The sequence below is a fragment of the Prosopis cineraria genome, unplaced genomic scaffold (genome assembly GCF_029017545.1).
Source record: "Prosopis cineraria cultivar Desert tree isolate PC_DT_omini unplaced genomic scaffold, ASM2901754v1 PC3, whole genome shotgun sequence".
Lineage (NCBI taxonomy): Eukaryota > Viridiplantae > Streptophyta > Magnoliopsida > Fabales > Fabaceae > Prosopis > Prosopis cineraria.
The window spans coordinates 45,293,526-45,309,149 of NW_026555334.1; the positions used below are offsets into that span (position 1 = coordinate 45,293,526).

Genomic DNA, 15,624 nt, shown 5'->3' on the forward strand with positions numbered 1-15,624 from the left:
ATCAAGTCATCAATCTCCATGGCTCTGAAATGAAGTCTTCCGCTGCTGTTTATCGTGCCTAAAGACAAACGGTCCTGCAGATTATAATTTACTGGGCACAAGTTGGAACACCGTGATGCTGATTAGGAACTAACTTTTCTAACACTGCCTGGATTAAACCCAAATTAATGTTTTAATTAAACTAAACAAATGGAATAAAGTGAACGCACTAAACAATACAATCATAGGCAGTACAGCCTTCAATGAATAGTACAACACCAAACTCCTGCAGCCTGGGCTATGTTTAAAGCTCCTCCATAGGTGTAAAAGGGACATTCTTGGGTCTCAAAAGTACATGATAACCCAAAAACACAGTTGCGCATAGTGCTGCAACTGATAAGAATAGAGAAAATGCATTGGCAGCGCTCCATGAACTAGTTGCCGCTGAGTTGCCAAGTAAAGAACTTCCTGAAGATATTCCAAAGGGCACCCAGTCGCAGTCAACAGAATAATGCCCAGAACCATGCCATGGTTGATCATCAACTGGATACCAGAATGCAACAGACATCTTGCTGGATCCACCAATGGTGAATTGTGCATCCTACAACCACCAGGTAATGTAGACCATTTTACTTAGCTGTTACCACGTAGAAAGAATTCAGAAGCATTTAGTAATAAGAAAAAACCGGTAGGTTTTGAACAACCTCAATAATGCTAATTGCCGTGAGAGAACATTTTATGATGCCGCTTGTGGCACACCAATGCCACGGCTCAAGTGACACCTCTGTGGCATCTTTTTCGGAGATAATTAGCAGGAGATTTGATATACGTAAGTTCAATCCCTACTTTGCCCGCTTACTCTCTTCCTCGTCCTAACTCTGTCTTTCCTTTGTAACATAAAAGAAAATCATTCTACCCAACAAAAGTTACAAAAATATTTAGACATATCCTGGACTCTTCCTCTCTAGGATCAGAAGACATAGCATCGACCCAAAACCATCTTTGGGAGCAACAGTTTGCATGTAATCAGATCCCCCTAGGAACAGTGGCGGAGCCATCACCCAGAGTTAGGAGGTTCAAGATAATTTAGTTTAAAAATTAATAAAAATTTTTAAAAAATAATATAATTACACAAGGAATAATTGTAATAACATAAGTCAATTAATCGTCATTTTAAAATAAAAATTGTATTGAACAGATTAAAATAGTCTTTTTATGCAAAACACATTCTTCATATCTTATATCTATTATTAAAATATTATATATCTAATAAGTTTTTTAGACCAAATATTTTTTATTCAGTCCAGAGAGTGCAAAATCTCAAGATTAGAGGGTGCAAAGTTGTAAAATTTATATACACAACTCATAACTTTTCCAAAAGTGAGAGGAAGCATTTGCACACCCTCACCAATGAATAGCTCCGCCACTACCGTGGAAAAAATTTGCCGAATCACTACATCAACAACCATCAAGTCAAGCTCAATACCATTGTGGAAATCATCTAACCAAATCATCAAATAAATCCACCTTATTTTAGTATAGCTTGGTTACATCAAGCAAGAGGAAACTCCTTTTCCAACAGCCCTTCTAAGAAAAGCCAGAAGTGAAAAGCTAATAATTTCGTGCCCCTTACAAAATTTTACCAGCAAGGATAGAAAACATTCAAAAGATGCCCCCTACAAAAATTGTTTAATCATAGACCTCCCTTCAATGATATCAACTAAGCACTTAGCATGGTGATGTTGACAAAACTGATCAATGATAGAGTTCAAACAGTAGGTCAAGAAAAATCCACCTGACTTGACAAGAAATCCAGACATAAATAGGGAGGCAACTTATGGAACCGTGTTCAGTTATCAACGAACACAATATCTGGACAAGTACATATAAACTTCTGAAAGCAGCATGAGAGTTTCTAACCTGTTGAAGATGATCCATGGTTCTCAAGGGCCTTGAGAATTCAAAAAAGTATGTGCCCTTTTTTCCATTTTCAGCATATGGACTCTCATCCTCAATAAAACCTGCTATGAACAAGCATAAAAGTTTGTTAATTTATGCCACACAGACATAAAGTAGCTAGACAACAAGGTAAAAAGAGGAGAGACCAATACAAGGCAACATGTGTGAGCAGATAAAAGCCAAAATATACTTTATCGTAGAAAAATAACTAACTTTTTTTTGGGGGGTGAACAATTATCCTTTACAGATCAACTCAGAGGACTTTCTGACTTAGTGGGGATTAATTCTACTAACTTTTGACATATAATTCATAAAAGCAACTGGCAATGAAGTGTTGACAAATAATCTTTATGCCACACAACTACGAACCATTCAATTTGTGTGTGGGGGGGCATATACTTGTAAAAAGTAAATTGTTTTTTAGGACGTCTTTCAGTCTCAAGGCTGAACTAAGCTTGAAACTATTGTTAATTAATAGAAAGGTATACATACATTAAGTCTGGAAAGGGGTTAGTCACCTGAGTGAACTGTGAAGCTGCTGTGCCACCAAGCACCCTTCCAATCATTCTGTGCACTAGAATCATTTACTGGCAATGGAAAAAATATACTTTAACATAACCTTGAAGTGGGTAAATTCTGTGAGAGATACCAAATAATACTTCATTTTAGATACTTTAATACTTTAACATAACATTGAAGTGGGTAAATTCTTTGAGAGATACCAAATAATACTTCATTTTTAGAAAACGTATCTCCTAAACTTTTAATTCCATGTAATTCATTTTTTGTTGAAACCATAAATTTAATTTATTCTAAATTAAAAAAGGTGACTGTTTTATATTGTGAAAAGCATATTTAAAATGCTTGTTATATAAGAAATAAATATAAGGGTATCCTAGTCAAAATAGATGCCGTTGTTGTAGAAGAAGACATTAAGGCACATCTTATTTCAGTGAAAAAGCGTGTAATTTTTCAAAAGAAAATAGAGCCTTGTAATTTGTGCACCTCGATAAGAATCAGATGGAGGTTGAAGACAGAACGAGATATGCCCACACAAAGTTATCAAATTCACATTTTAAAAAATAAATACGTAATTCACTGGTGTAAAGTTTTTCCCTTTTCTGGCATCCACCTCAGAAAGAGATTTACCAAGTAAACACCCAGATCTAAAACACAAGAATCCCCACCCATTTGGTTCCTGTGTATGGACCTAACATTCATAAACCAACAAGGTGTCCAACAATATTGTGGGGAAAGATACTTTTCAAGAATTCTTGACAGATAATCATGATTCTCGTAGGAATCATAGCAGGGAGCTACTGATTGTAACCATATTTATTTTCTTTCTCAGAAAATTTAAATATCGCTTTGGGGTTTCAATTTTTACACAAGTGAAAGCAATTTCCCCCTCAAGAGAAAGTAAGTATTCTTGAGATGATAAAGACGGCAACCATGGTGAGGTATGAATAGCCTTTCTTGCCAATTTCTAAACCATGTCATTTTCAATTTCTTTATGTGTTGACTTTAAGGGCTTCTAAGTTGTCCATGTGATCCTGGAAATGAAAAATCTTAAATTTATCATGCCATCTCCTGAACAAATGCCTCAATAAATTTTAAACTATTGACACCATACATTTGCCAGCATCTAATAATTACTTAATCTTGGTGGGATCCTCTTTCCTCTAGTAAGTGGCATCAGTTTTAAATTGGAATAGGTGGGACATAAATTTTTTTTTTTTTCCAGAACCTCAAGGAAAGAAATTAACTAGTATGTGGAGTTAGAAATAATGGCAGGACCAGGTGAAAGAAAATAATGGACAGGTAAACTAAAGTTCTGTGCATCAAAAAATATATTAAGGAAAACAAGATTTTGAAAGGAAAATGACAAACAAAATATCCACATGACAATAAAACTTTTTTCCACAAATCAAATATTTCAATGGCAGGACCAGGTGAAAGAAAATAATAGACAGGTAAACTCAAATTCTGTACATCAGAAAATATATTAAGGAAAATGACAAAGAATATAATCAAACATAACATCCAAAGGACAATAAAACTTTTTTCCACAAGAGGAAAGGAATGTTTGTCTGGGAGAGTGGAAAGTAATACGAGATGGAATAACAGAAAACAAAGCATAAATAATTTGTGCATAGCCCATTATATTCTTGATATTATTACTTAACTGTTTCTGTCCCTTTCCATTATTTTTTTAGGTTCATTTCCCACTCCTTTTCCTATCCCTTTTGTCTGTCAATCCTTAAACACTGTGCATATCAAACATAAATAAAAGACATATATAAACGAATACGCTGCTTCAGTTGTTCAGGAGGAAGCAGGTTAAAAGCAAATGATGTTTCGGTGCGCATAAGTGTGCCATGCATGAAACAGTCAAACGACTTCAATCTACTCTCAAGTCAGTAGAGAAATATAGTAAGGTAGTTAAAAGGTTTACAATACAGAAGTAGCTTTTGAGTTTTAAAAGTTCTTCGGAGGAACCCATGACGTTACACTATTCCCTGGATTAATATCACGTGGCTGTCATTATTGCCTCATTCACTTTTCTCTCTTTAACCATAAAAATTACATAGTTCTTATTTGAAATATGGTATCCATGTATACCTGACCCTGAAGGACCAAATCCATCTAAGTATCTACAGTGGGGATTCCAGGCATAAAGGTCCACCAAATGGCCAAACCTGTAAAGATGAACATAGACAATTGAATTAACACGTCTATTATAATAACTGCTCTATAACAGACAATCTCATTTGAATTTAATACTCAAAAGTGAAAGTCGCTAAAATTTTGCAGTTTATCACCTGTCACCCCCGTTTCCATCCCTGTTGTCTACATGATTCCCGCCATATAGCCTACCCGGAATAGCATTGCCGATGGAGAAGTGCATAATGTCTACTTCATGACCTTTGCAGGTTTTGTTTGTACAAGAGGTTGAATGTTCTTCACAGCCACCCATCTTATAAAATTGACACAAATCTATCATTTAACATTTTATTATGATTTTTAACGTGCTTAAAAATAGATTGAGGGCGACAAGAACTGCAAAAAATTTGAGACATTTTAAATTAACTAGACCGGTAGTAAGTGGATTTTCTTACATTATGATAAGAGGCGCCATCCCCAATTTGAAACATGAGAGCAACAGATGGACATTTATTGCTATTTCTGCATTGACAAAAATATATCAACTGAACAAAAGCTTGTCATAATTGAGAAATAAGGAACCTAGTAGATGTGAAGATAATGAAACATACTCTCTATTTCAATCATTTTAGACCGCAATAACACGAGCATAAAAGAACTATTAGGAAGACATCGTTATAACATTCAAACATGCTAAGTACGTTAGCACTGAGCAAATAAATACAACTTGTTGACTTGAATACAGTTTCCTAGCACGCCATGGCTTACCCTTTAGAATAAGCATAGACACCATCAACTTGAAGCAGAAAGAAAACATCGCGACCGTCATGCAGAGTCTGAAATACACCGCAATCATGGCGTGAAAACATAGCAAATAAATGATGAAGATGATTACGATGATTCCATACATACATATATATATATGGGTATAGATAATATCATCAGGTTGGATGAGAAATATGAAGAGTACCTTAACAGTCATCTTCCCGCCTTTGTACTCTTTGTCAGCATCTGGGTCAAGAGCGGGGAGAAGAGAGAAGTCGGAGCCATCAATGTCCTTCCAATCGTCGGCATGGCCATCTAGAGAAACAAGTCCAGGTTTAAAGTCGGCCTGGAGTCGGATCTCCGAGTTAGAATCGCAGCTCCATGGACCTGACTCTTCGTGTGAGTCGACCACTCCGATTGAGACGAAGGCCAAGAAAAGTATAAGAAAAAGCGTGTGAAGCATTGTGAGTTAAAACCAAGAGGCTTCCAGGATTTGGTGAGGAACGGGGAAATCGGTTCATCTGTTCTCTCGTATTTGAGGTTGACCCGCCATCCGTGTCACAGTCCCAACCAGGAAGGCTCGCGCTTTTTTCCTCCTTTCTGCTTGTTTCTTTTCTTTTTCTTTTTTTTTATTCAAAAGTGTTTGGTTTGAAGGGAGGAGAGGGGAGGGGGAGGAGAGGGAGGGAAGGAGAGGGGTCCTCCCCCCGTCATTTGGTTAGGAGGGGTCCCCTCCCCTCCAAAGCCTCCCCTCCAAATTGGGGGGGCTCCCTCCCCTTCCCTTTCTACCCTTTTCCTTGAACCAAACACACTCTATCGATTAAATTGCATGAAATGCATACTGAATAAAAAAAGAAGATGTAGGGATGGCATTGACATGCACTCATCGATCAAATTCATTTAGGAGAAATTGTACTTTAAGTTTCAGTTTGACAAACGTTTGTTGAAAATTAATAATAAGGGCAAAATTATTCCAACTTTAATTGTTTATGTTTAAAATGCATCTTTTTAAAAGTTTAGGGTTCAAATCATTTTTAGACCTATAATTCAAGGTCCAAATTACATATTAATATTTTTTTTCTATTTTAAAAATGCACTCTAATCAATGATAAGTCAACAATAACAAAAAAAGTATTTTTTGCATATAATATCAAATTTTAAAAAGATTTTGAAGGAGTGTATAAATTTCTTTGTTTAAATTAATCGATAAAGGTAAAAATTTATAAAACTGAACTAAATACTTTTATAATAAATAAAGAGATAGAGAAAAAAGTGTACAAAGAGAAATTTATTCTGAATTTTTTCCTAATAAAGAATGATAATTTTTTTACCAATATTATTATGAGATTTCATTATGCTAAAAAACAAACAGGAAAAGATATAAAAGTGCACTCACAACAAAAGATTATGTTACTTTCATATTACTGCCACTGATAGCTTATCAAAACACCATCCAGCAAGAACAAAAATAATTAACTCGACACCATCTCATTCATATCCACCATAATCCCTACAAAAAATAATTTTACTCATAATTACAATTTACAGCCTTCTTTTACATTGTTTCATCACCATCTTTGTCATCATTATTTACCTTTTTAATTCCTTCTTCCCATATCTTGAAAAATTTGTAATATTACCACAAGTTAATATGCAATTTAAACCCTCAACTATATATTTTAAGGCAATTTAAACTCTAAACTTTTAAAAAAGTGTATTATGAATCCTAAACAATTAAAGTTCAAACAATTTTGCCCCTACCATTAACTTTCAAACAAACATACATTTTTTAGACGTAAACAATAATCTCAAATAAATTAATTACTAATAGGTGTTGTAAATTTGACTGACCACTTCTAAGTTTCATGAATAATTTGTGATAAAACATTCAAATGGGGAGAATTTCAATTTAAAATTAGAGATGTGATATTATTCTGAAATAAACCCAATAAATTTTGAAAATTCATTTAAGAATTGATGCATTAAATTGAAAATAAGTTTTGAAGAGAAAAGAACATAATATCCTTTAAATATTACTCTCTCCATCCTAAATTATAAAATATTTTTGAAGAAGATTTGTTGTTCCACACAAAATCATTGAACTTCATAAAGAAAAACATATCATCAAACTCCACATAAATCATATAATTGAACTTCACAAACATTATTTCATAAGACTCCATAAAAATTACATCATTTTTCTCCACAAACAATATTTCATATAACTCCACAAACTATATTTTTGAACTCCACAAAATCATAATATTTGATTTTTAAATATTTTATGCCACGCTTGCATTTTAATTAATTTTGCAACCTTCCATTATAATGTATAAATTAATAAATTAATTAATACACAAAAGTACAAGAGAGATTTTTTCCAATTACCTCAAACCTTTGAGAAATCAAAGGCTTACTCCTCAAATATATACTTTCAAAGCTTTTACAAAACTTAAATGGTACCAAATATGATCACTTTACATTTAATCACAATATCAATCATTAATATCCCTTTTAGATAATTTTAAATATCTATTTCTACACTTCAACACCCTGACAATTCAATCTCCCTGTATACAAAGGTACCTATAGGGTTTAATAACTTTCTCTGACTCATATTGACTTCATCTACCTTTCAACTAATCATTAATGGCTTCACATTACCCCAACCACCATATATATGGTGAAATTTTAAGTATTTATTACCCTTTAGCTACCAAAACCCACATTGCCATCATTTTTAAGTTTAAATAGCCTAAATAACTCTATTTAAGTCAATAGGTTTAGACTCATAACCTTTATGAACCAAAAATTATATTTTCTAATAAACCCTAACCTCCATATTTAAGAAAATAGAAGAGGAAGAGAGGTTAATGCTTAAGAGAATTACCTATGGTGTTTAAAAGCTTCAAAACACTCATAAAGCTTCTAAATCCTAAGCCCTAGTAAAGCTTTCTTAATTTTCTCCTTCCTTCTTACTCAACTCTCTTTCTTGTTCCTATGTTTTTAATATCAAGCTTTTGTCTAATAAATTAAAAATTTGTCCATGCGTCGTGGCACCTGCACTACACACCATTGCATTTGGTACAGAGAAGCACGTTCCACATTCTAATGACTTGTGCATCGCGATATGCCATGCATGCACTGCGACATGTGGCACGTAGCCATTTCTAGTCGGAGTTTGATGGACTTAGGATGAGTTTGAGATAAAGTTCTTTGATTTCTACTTTCAGATGGCCTTTGGAGCAAAGAAGGAGGTAAAGTTTCATGAGTTCGAACAAAGGAACTTAAATGAAAAAGCTTTTATCTCCAAGTTGAAGCAACTTCCTAAATACTCCACCTACCTCGTGGAGAAGTATGACTCCAGGTAGGAGGTAGAAAGGTTATTGGAGAAGATGAAACCAAAGTATAAGCAACAATTGACCTTATTTGAAATCACATCTCATGATGAAATATGCTAGAAGCTGAGGATTGCTACAAGAAGAAGAATAAACATAAATAGTGAGAAGAGAAAAGATAGCTGGGGTAGATTTTCTTAGTCACTTGGCACCGTCGATGGGATTGGTATAACCTCCCTGAGGTTAAACCACCATTTACTCTAAATCATAGTTATCTGAGGTTTTAGAAAGAGAATTTTTCAAAATTATTTCATAGGAATCCCAATTTATCATTTCAAATCCCTAAAATAATTTAAGGACTCAAAATCAGAGTTTTAAAAATAAAGCGTAAGCTTAGAAAGCAATTGAGACCCATAAAAATGAGTTTAAAATCTCAAAAATATGTTCTGTATAGAAAATGACACATGCACCGTGGCTTACGGCTCATGCACCGCGACGTGTCTTCTCTGTGTCATGCACCGCTGTGCATTACATGAAATTTGACAGATCAGTGCTGTCATTTGATAGCACAGGGAGCGGACTTCTGATGCATCCCAAATCTTTGTTCGATATCTGATTGAGGTAGTTTCGGTGTCTACATGGAGCTTTCTCTTAGCTCTAGTTAATAACATAAGTTTCATATTCAAACTCATTTTCTATAGAAAGTTGAACACCAAAACCCATTTTTACCATTTTTTCACAAAATCTCCTAAATAGGATATCCCAACTCAACCACATGTGCTAATAGCCTATATAAACCATTCGACCACACTCAATAGACTCTTACGGACTCGTACAACACACCACACATAATCGAACATGCTTATTTCACAAAATCATTATTCAACCTCAATTTTCACAAAATATAGAGGGGGAGGAAAAGTTGCACAAAATCAACCATTTCATTCTTATTTCTCAAAAATACATATGTTCTTATTTGCACAAGTATTTTAGCCTTACCCACGAGTTCACAACAAAACTCATTAACCCAGGGCACAACATACACTAGTTAAATACAAAATCATGCAAGTAGTGTACCAATTATGACAATTAACACTAGTTGGCAAAAACATTAACAAATACACATAAAAATAACTATAAAGAGGCATAAAGAGGATTACTCCACCGATCATAAGCCTTAATATGTTTTTCCTGACTTGGAACCAATGAGCTAATCCTTGAAAATATTTAGAATTGAGGGGTAAGTACAACCACTTAGTAACTAAGTTTCACTTAACTCTTGCAATTACATATTAATTATACATGGATGTAATTAGATAAATAAATACATATATCACATACCACTAAGCCATAATTCATAAAACTAACAACCATGTGACCGAGTTTGCCACAAAACACCATATCATGATATTTTCAAAAACATTACTTGGGGTCACAAAAATAACAACCATGCGTCCTTAACACGTACCAGACCACAAAATTAACAACCATGCGGCCAGACTTATATGCATGATTATATGTCAACCTTATATCATCCTATTACCTCCGACATGAAATCGGTGGCTATCGCACAGCTACATCCTTCACGGGCTAACTTAGCTTTTCATTTGTGAGAAGCTATCAGATCAGGGTTAACTCACTCACTTATGTATCCGGTTTCCCCTAATATTAAAAACTATGGGCTGTCGTACCCCTAATCTAGCTTCCTCATAAACTAATGGAGACTAGTTAGGTTTGAATCCCTCATAAAATAAGTGGAATAGTCCTAAATCAACTATGGGATAAGGGCTACCTCTCAATTTCAACGGTTGGTGCCAAGGCTAGTTCCCGATTCCAACGGTCACTGTCAATATCACGTGGATTTTCAACCAATCTACTCCTCTCCATAGGTGAACTCCCGCCAATAGTTATTCTATATATATTTCACACATAATATGCATTTCAACAATCATTTCTCAACATATGAATTTACATAACACATATGCTCATTATTAACTCATATTTCATCATAATTCTTCACCCATAGTAATAAATCACAATTAATTTCATAAAATATCAAGGATGGTAGAATCAAGGTTTTCTTTCAAAAGAAACCATTTCACAAATCAACACTTTACCAATGTATCATCAATTACACTCATAAATCATATTTCACAAACACAATTAACATTCAACTATAAAATTAATTTTCCCCGATTACCTCAAACCTTTGAGAGGTTAAAAGTTTACCCCTCAATATATCAACTCCCTAAAGCTTCAATAAGCTCGAATGGTGCCAAAACAAATCTCTATACAACTATATTACAGGGATATCATTATTATCTAGCTCTTGAAATTTTATCAACATAAACTCCACATACACTATATTTATCAACTCAAAATCAATACCCACTCTTACCTAATGGGCTCATTAAATTTTATTAATACACATTGTCATTAATAACACTTTAAACCATCATTATTGCATATTAACCTCTCCCAACTACCTCATAAATGTCAATTTTCAGGTATTCAAGCTCCTATAGACCAACCACTTGCAAAATCATTAATGTGATGTTCCAATACATTAAATCACATCTATATAACTTATTCTAACCAATGAAATCGGACCCATTCTTCTATAGAGTGAAAATCCATTTTTCAACTCAAACTCTATCATAAATCATTACAAATGAAGGAGAGAAAGGAAGAAGAAAACACCACAATCTTACCTTGGGTGTTTGGGAGCTTCAATCTATCAACAATGAGACCAAAAGTCATGCCCTAGCAGAGTTAAAATGAGCTCTTCGTTTTCTTCCTACTGTCCTCCTGTTCTTTTCATACGACTCACGAACTGATATATTTAATTTTTGGCCGTGTGCTACGACGCATGGCACAGAGGAGCCTGTTATATTTAAATTATCTTTGTGCGCCGCGGCGGACCAGCCAAACAAGGGGCCCGACGTGTGGCGCAAAAAATAACTCTTTACTTTTTTTCATCCTATTTCCTTACCCGGGTGGCCCACCATCAATTCGAACCTACTTCTAGGGCTGAAATCATAACAATTATATCAAGTTAAGCTCCCCTGGCCACACACCTCATTAATTCACTAATTACCCTCATTAGGTTAATAAATTAAGGTTAAAATTTTTTGAATGTTACAATTGGTAAGGGTTATAGTTTTAGCTTTGGTAGTTCTAGGAGCTTTGTAAAAAAGAAGACATTCCAAAAGGGATCTTAGTCCTGGGGTTTTTTATAAAAGAGTGGTGGACCAAAGAATAGTACTGGGGTTTACAACTATCACATTAGGCTTCTATTGTGCCTGTCCCTACTCTTAGCATCGTCAGAATCCCACAGTGTGCTAAGTGTGGTAGACACCACATGGGCAAGTGTTGGACATGTTTTAAGTGCATCAAGGTGGGGCATATCGCCAAACATTATGAGAAAGACAGAATGAGTAGTAAAGATCTACTATTCTTGGTAGGATGTTTGTGTTGACTCAGAAGAAGGTCGATGCATATCCAAATCTAATATAAGGTAAGATTTCTCTACGTGATTGTAATATGGATGCTTTGTTTGACTCATGTGCTATCTATTCTTGCATATCAAATGATCGTGTTTTGAGACTGAAGTTGTCTATCATAAATTGCCTTACATGACAAATGTGTATATGCTAGCGGGAGTCTATGTTAAGATCAATCATGCATGTTTGACTCATCTGCTGTGGCAGACGGTGCATTTTGGACTTTATCCATATTGCCCTTTTATGATGCCTGAATATGGTAATAATTGTTTCTATGCTTCTATATTCTCTCCCTTTATGTTTTAAATTATCATTTCAACTCAAACATCTTTTCAAAAGGGTTTTTAGGACCCTAGCTTTTGAACATTTTGACTTTTAAATCGTTGTTTATTATAGTGATTTAATATAAGGATTTGCTTATCCCCCGTTATCATAATATTGTGTTGTAATATATCTTGATAATGCCAAGGTGGACATTAAAACATTCTTAGAAAAATGTAATTTTTTAAATTATATTGACTTAATCTTTTAAAATTAAAGATTTTAAAATTATGTTGATTCAATTATTTAAAGTAAATATTTTTTAAAATTGTACTGATTATATTAAATTTAATACTGCTTTTTATTTTTATGCGTGGAGTTGAAAACTATGCAACCTTGCTTTTAAAAGAGCACTTTTATAACTCATACGACACCCCACGTTAATGTTAAGGAATTGTTAACATGCTTTGTATTAAGATTATAATAGTCAGTTACACTTACCTTGATCCTTAACCTAATTTTAATTTTTATGGTCCTTCATAATAAATTTTGAATAATGTTAAATCCTTATCCTTAATTTTCCACTTTTCTTGTAATTCTCACCCTCTTTTACTCTCTCTTCCACCCTCACTCTAAAATTGAAAAACATAATGATATATAATTCAAAAACTTTATAATAATTCATAAACGATGATTAAATAAAATTGTTTACTCTTTTACCATTATATTCCACTCAATCCCAGCCTTTTCCATTACCTCCCATCATGCATAGTGGTGAGCAAGTAACTAGCTACTCATTTTGCCCACACAAACCTAGACAAACTAGGCAAGCAAAAGCCATCTTGTTATTAATAGAAAACAACTAGTGGGCCAAAAAATTGAGCTAGCTTATTTGTAGTATGTATAGGGGTGACGAGCTGTGGGTTACCTCTCTGGTAGCTTGTCCAAGCTCACGTATATTTATTTAAAAGAAAATTACAATTTTATAAAAAAAGCCAACAAAATCACACAATTTTGCAACAACTAATTCATGATTCACACTACACAGCCACATGCAAATGCTTACTTATGACCACTCCCATTCTGCTTCTTTACTATCTAAAAGAAAACCCCTACCTAATCGCCCCTTGTCACTCAGTGCGTTGCCAACACCTCATTCCGTTACTCCCCTACTATGTTGCTTTAGTATGAAATTTGAAGTTAAATGCGATGACCTCACTGATGTTTCTTCTTTTCTTATTCTTGTCAACATTATTTCACTGTTTCTATTTGAGTCAAGCTCTAATCTTCACAAGTGCCACTAAATCCTTGCTCATGCTATTGAAATTGTCACTACTGTCATTCCCTAAATTAGACCTTTGAGTTTAAGGGCTACATCATTTATTTTGCAGTGGAGATCGAGCTATAATGTAGAGTTCGCACATCTGTATCACCATGAAAGAATGGGATTTGAAAGGCTCCTCTTTTTGCTATTTTAATTTTAAATGGATGAAAATTTTTAGGCTTTATCTTGTGAGAGAGTGTTAACATTATGATTCTTTTAATTGGCTTGTGGTTTCACATCCCAAATGTTGTCATGACTCCCATATACATAGTTTAGTTATTAATAACTATAGGTGATTGGAAAATTGTGAGGCTATGGTTCATATTTGAAAGAATTTAACCTTAAATGTGTGCATTCGAAGCAAGAAGCATTTGGAGGCTATGTTAAAGATTTAATGATGAATTGATAGTATTTTACTAATTTATTATCTATTTTTGTAGTAGAAAAAGGAGCAGTCTTCAAAACTAGCTAGACTAGCCCCCTTGCACTTGTATAGGCTAGCTCAACCCGTTTCATAGCAGGCCAAAATAGATCACATATGGATACAAGCTAACCTAACCCATTTTTCAAAAAGCAGGGTGGATTACAAGTAGCTTCTTGAGCTAGCTTGTCTTGCTCGTTGAATAATAATTGTCATAATTGTTAGTTATCATAAAAGTTTGGTTAAATAAGATGATGTTTATGGCTAATTATAGTGTATTTATTTTCAAGTTTTGGTCATAATTATGATTTACAAATATTATTGTGACATAAATTATAGTATGTGATTTATTATAGTTTATTTTTTTATTTTTCCTTTGATGATGAATGGGCCACCATACTATAAAAGAGATTAAGCTAATTTTATTTTAATTTGAAAGAGGCAAGAAATTTTAAAAATATTTATATCTTTCTTCATACATGAGAGTAACATATAACAAATGAGAAGTTGTTACTTAGATTTTAATTTGTAAGAGCAACAAGTGATAGATCTAATAATATTTGTTAGGAGATAAATTATATTCTCCAATTAATTATATGAGGACTAGAAAAAAAGTAATTATATGGGGCAAAACTTAATAGTAAAATTATTTTTGATTTAAATTTAAAATTTTTCTCATATTGATCAAAAGAAGAGCACAAGTATGAAAGACTAGCATGTTTATCGTGAGGATAATATATTTAAAATAAAATAAGTTATTTTTTTATATATTTAATATATAAATGCAAAATAAAATTTAAAATAAAATAAGATGCTATTTATATTTAATTTAAATAAATAATAATTTAATTGTAAATAGACTCAAATAAATTATTTTTAATTTTTATTTTATTTTCACCTTTTAAATATTAATAATATATATCAAGTCTATATCTATAATTTATAATATATATCTATGTCTATAATCTATATCCATAATATATTGTATTTGTTGTCGCCTCGACGGTGTGGGTACTGTCATCGATATGCAATATGATGGGTGCTGTAGATACTCACAATACCTATGCTGTAGATATGCAATATGATGGGTGCTGTAGATATGCAATGCACATTTAACCTTTTTGTTTTTTTTTTCCAATTTTTTTAATGATATAATATATTATTGTCAAATTTACTTTTTCATTTTTTTAATTTTTATTTGTTAATTTTTTGAAAAAATAACAATAAAATCTCTAAAAATTATATAAATGACAATTTGATATTTTAAAATGTCATAATTTCATTGAAGTCTCTATAAACCTCTTTGTTAATAAGTTTTCAACTGAAAAGATCATTTTACTTTTATTAGCAATTTGTCATTCTTGTTTAATTCTTGTGATTCTTTTAAAAAAAGTTATAATTCTTTAAATAAAA

General features: G+C 33.1%; 1 protein-coding gene and 1 long non-coding RNA gene across 4 annotated transcripts; one reads left to right on the forward strand and one right to left on the reverse strand.

Moving 5' to 3' along the window:
• Window positions 1-153: 153 nt before the first annotated feature.
• On the reverse strand, window positions 154-5,980 carry LOC129307011 (uncharacterized). Of its 2 annotated transcripts, none has more exons than XM_054947854.1 (8): window positions 5,573-5,980; window positions 5,371-5,438; window positions 5,058-5,124; window positions 4,761-4,915; window positions 4,561-4,637; window positions 2,457-2,525; window positions 1,900-2,003; window positions 154-580 (listed from the first exon to the last, which is right to left on the reverse strand). In XM_054947854.1, exons 1-8 carry the CDS (start codon window positions 5,828-5,830, stop codon window positions 284-286), a joined length of 1,095 nt encoding a protein of 364 aa, XP_054803829.1. In that variant the 5' UTR covers window positions 5,831-5,980; the 3' UTR covers window positions 154-283. The 2 variants fall into 2 exon arrangements, with proteins under 2 accessions (XP_054803829.1, XP_054803830.1); XM_054947855.1 differs by having other exon boundaries at window positions 1,900-2,000; window positions 5,573-5,976.
• LOC129307014 (uncharacterized) lies at window positions 458-5,834 on the forward strand. 2 transcript variants are annotated; one of them, XR_008592291.1, is made up of 3 exons: window positions 458-593; window positions 3,290-3,398; window positions 5,611-5,834. It is a non-coding gene; the product is annotated as an uncharacterized LOC129307014 (long non-coding RNA). The 2 variants fall into 2 exon arrangements; XR_008592292.1 differs by lacking the exon at window positions 5,611-5,834 and adding an exon at window positions 4,753-4,883.
• Window positions 5,981-15,624: the final 9,644 nt, after the last annotated feature.

Coding starts and splice junctions, on each gene's coding strand:
- LOC129307011 (XM_054947854.1), bottom strand. CDS start 5,830: ATGCTTCACACGCTTTTTCTTATACTTTTCTTGGCCTTCGTCTCAATC. Junction 4,638..4,760: donor GATGGAAACGGGGGTGACAG/GTGATAAACTGC, acceptor TCATCTTTACAG/GTTTGGCCATTTGGTGGACC. Junction 2,526..4,560: donor ATTTGGTCCTTCAGGGTCAG/GTATACATGGAT, acceptor TTCCATTGCCAG/TAAATGATTCTAGTGCACAG.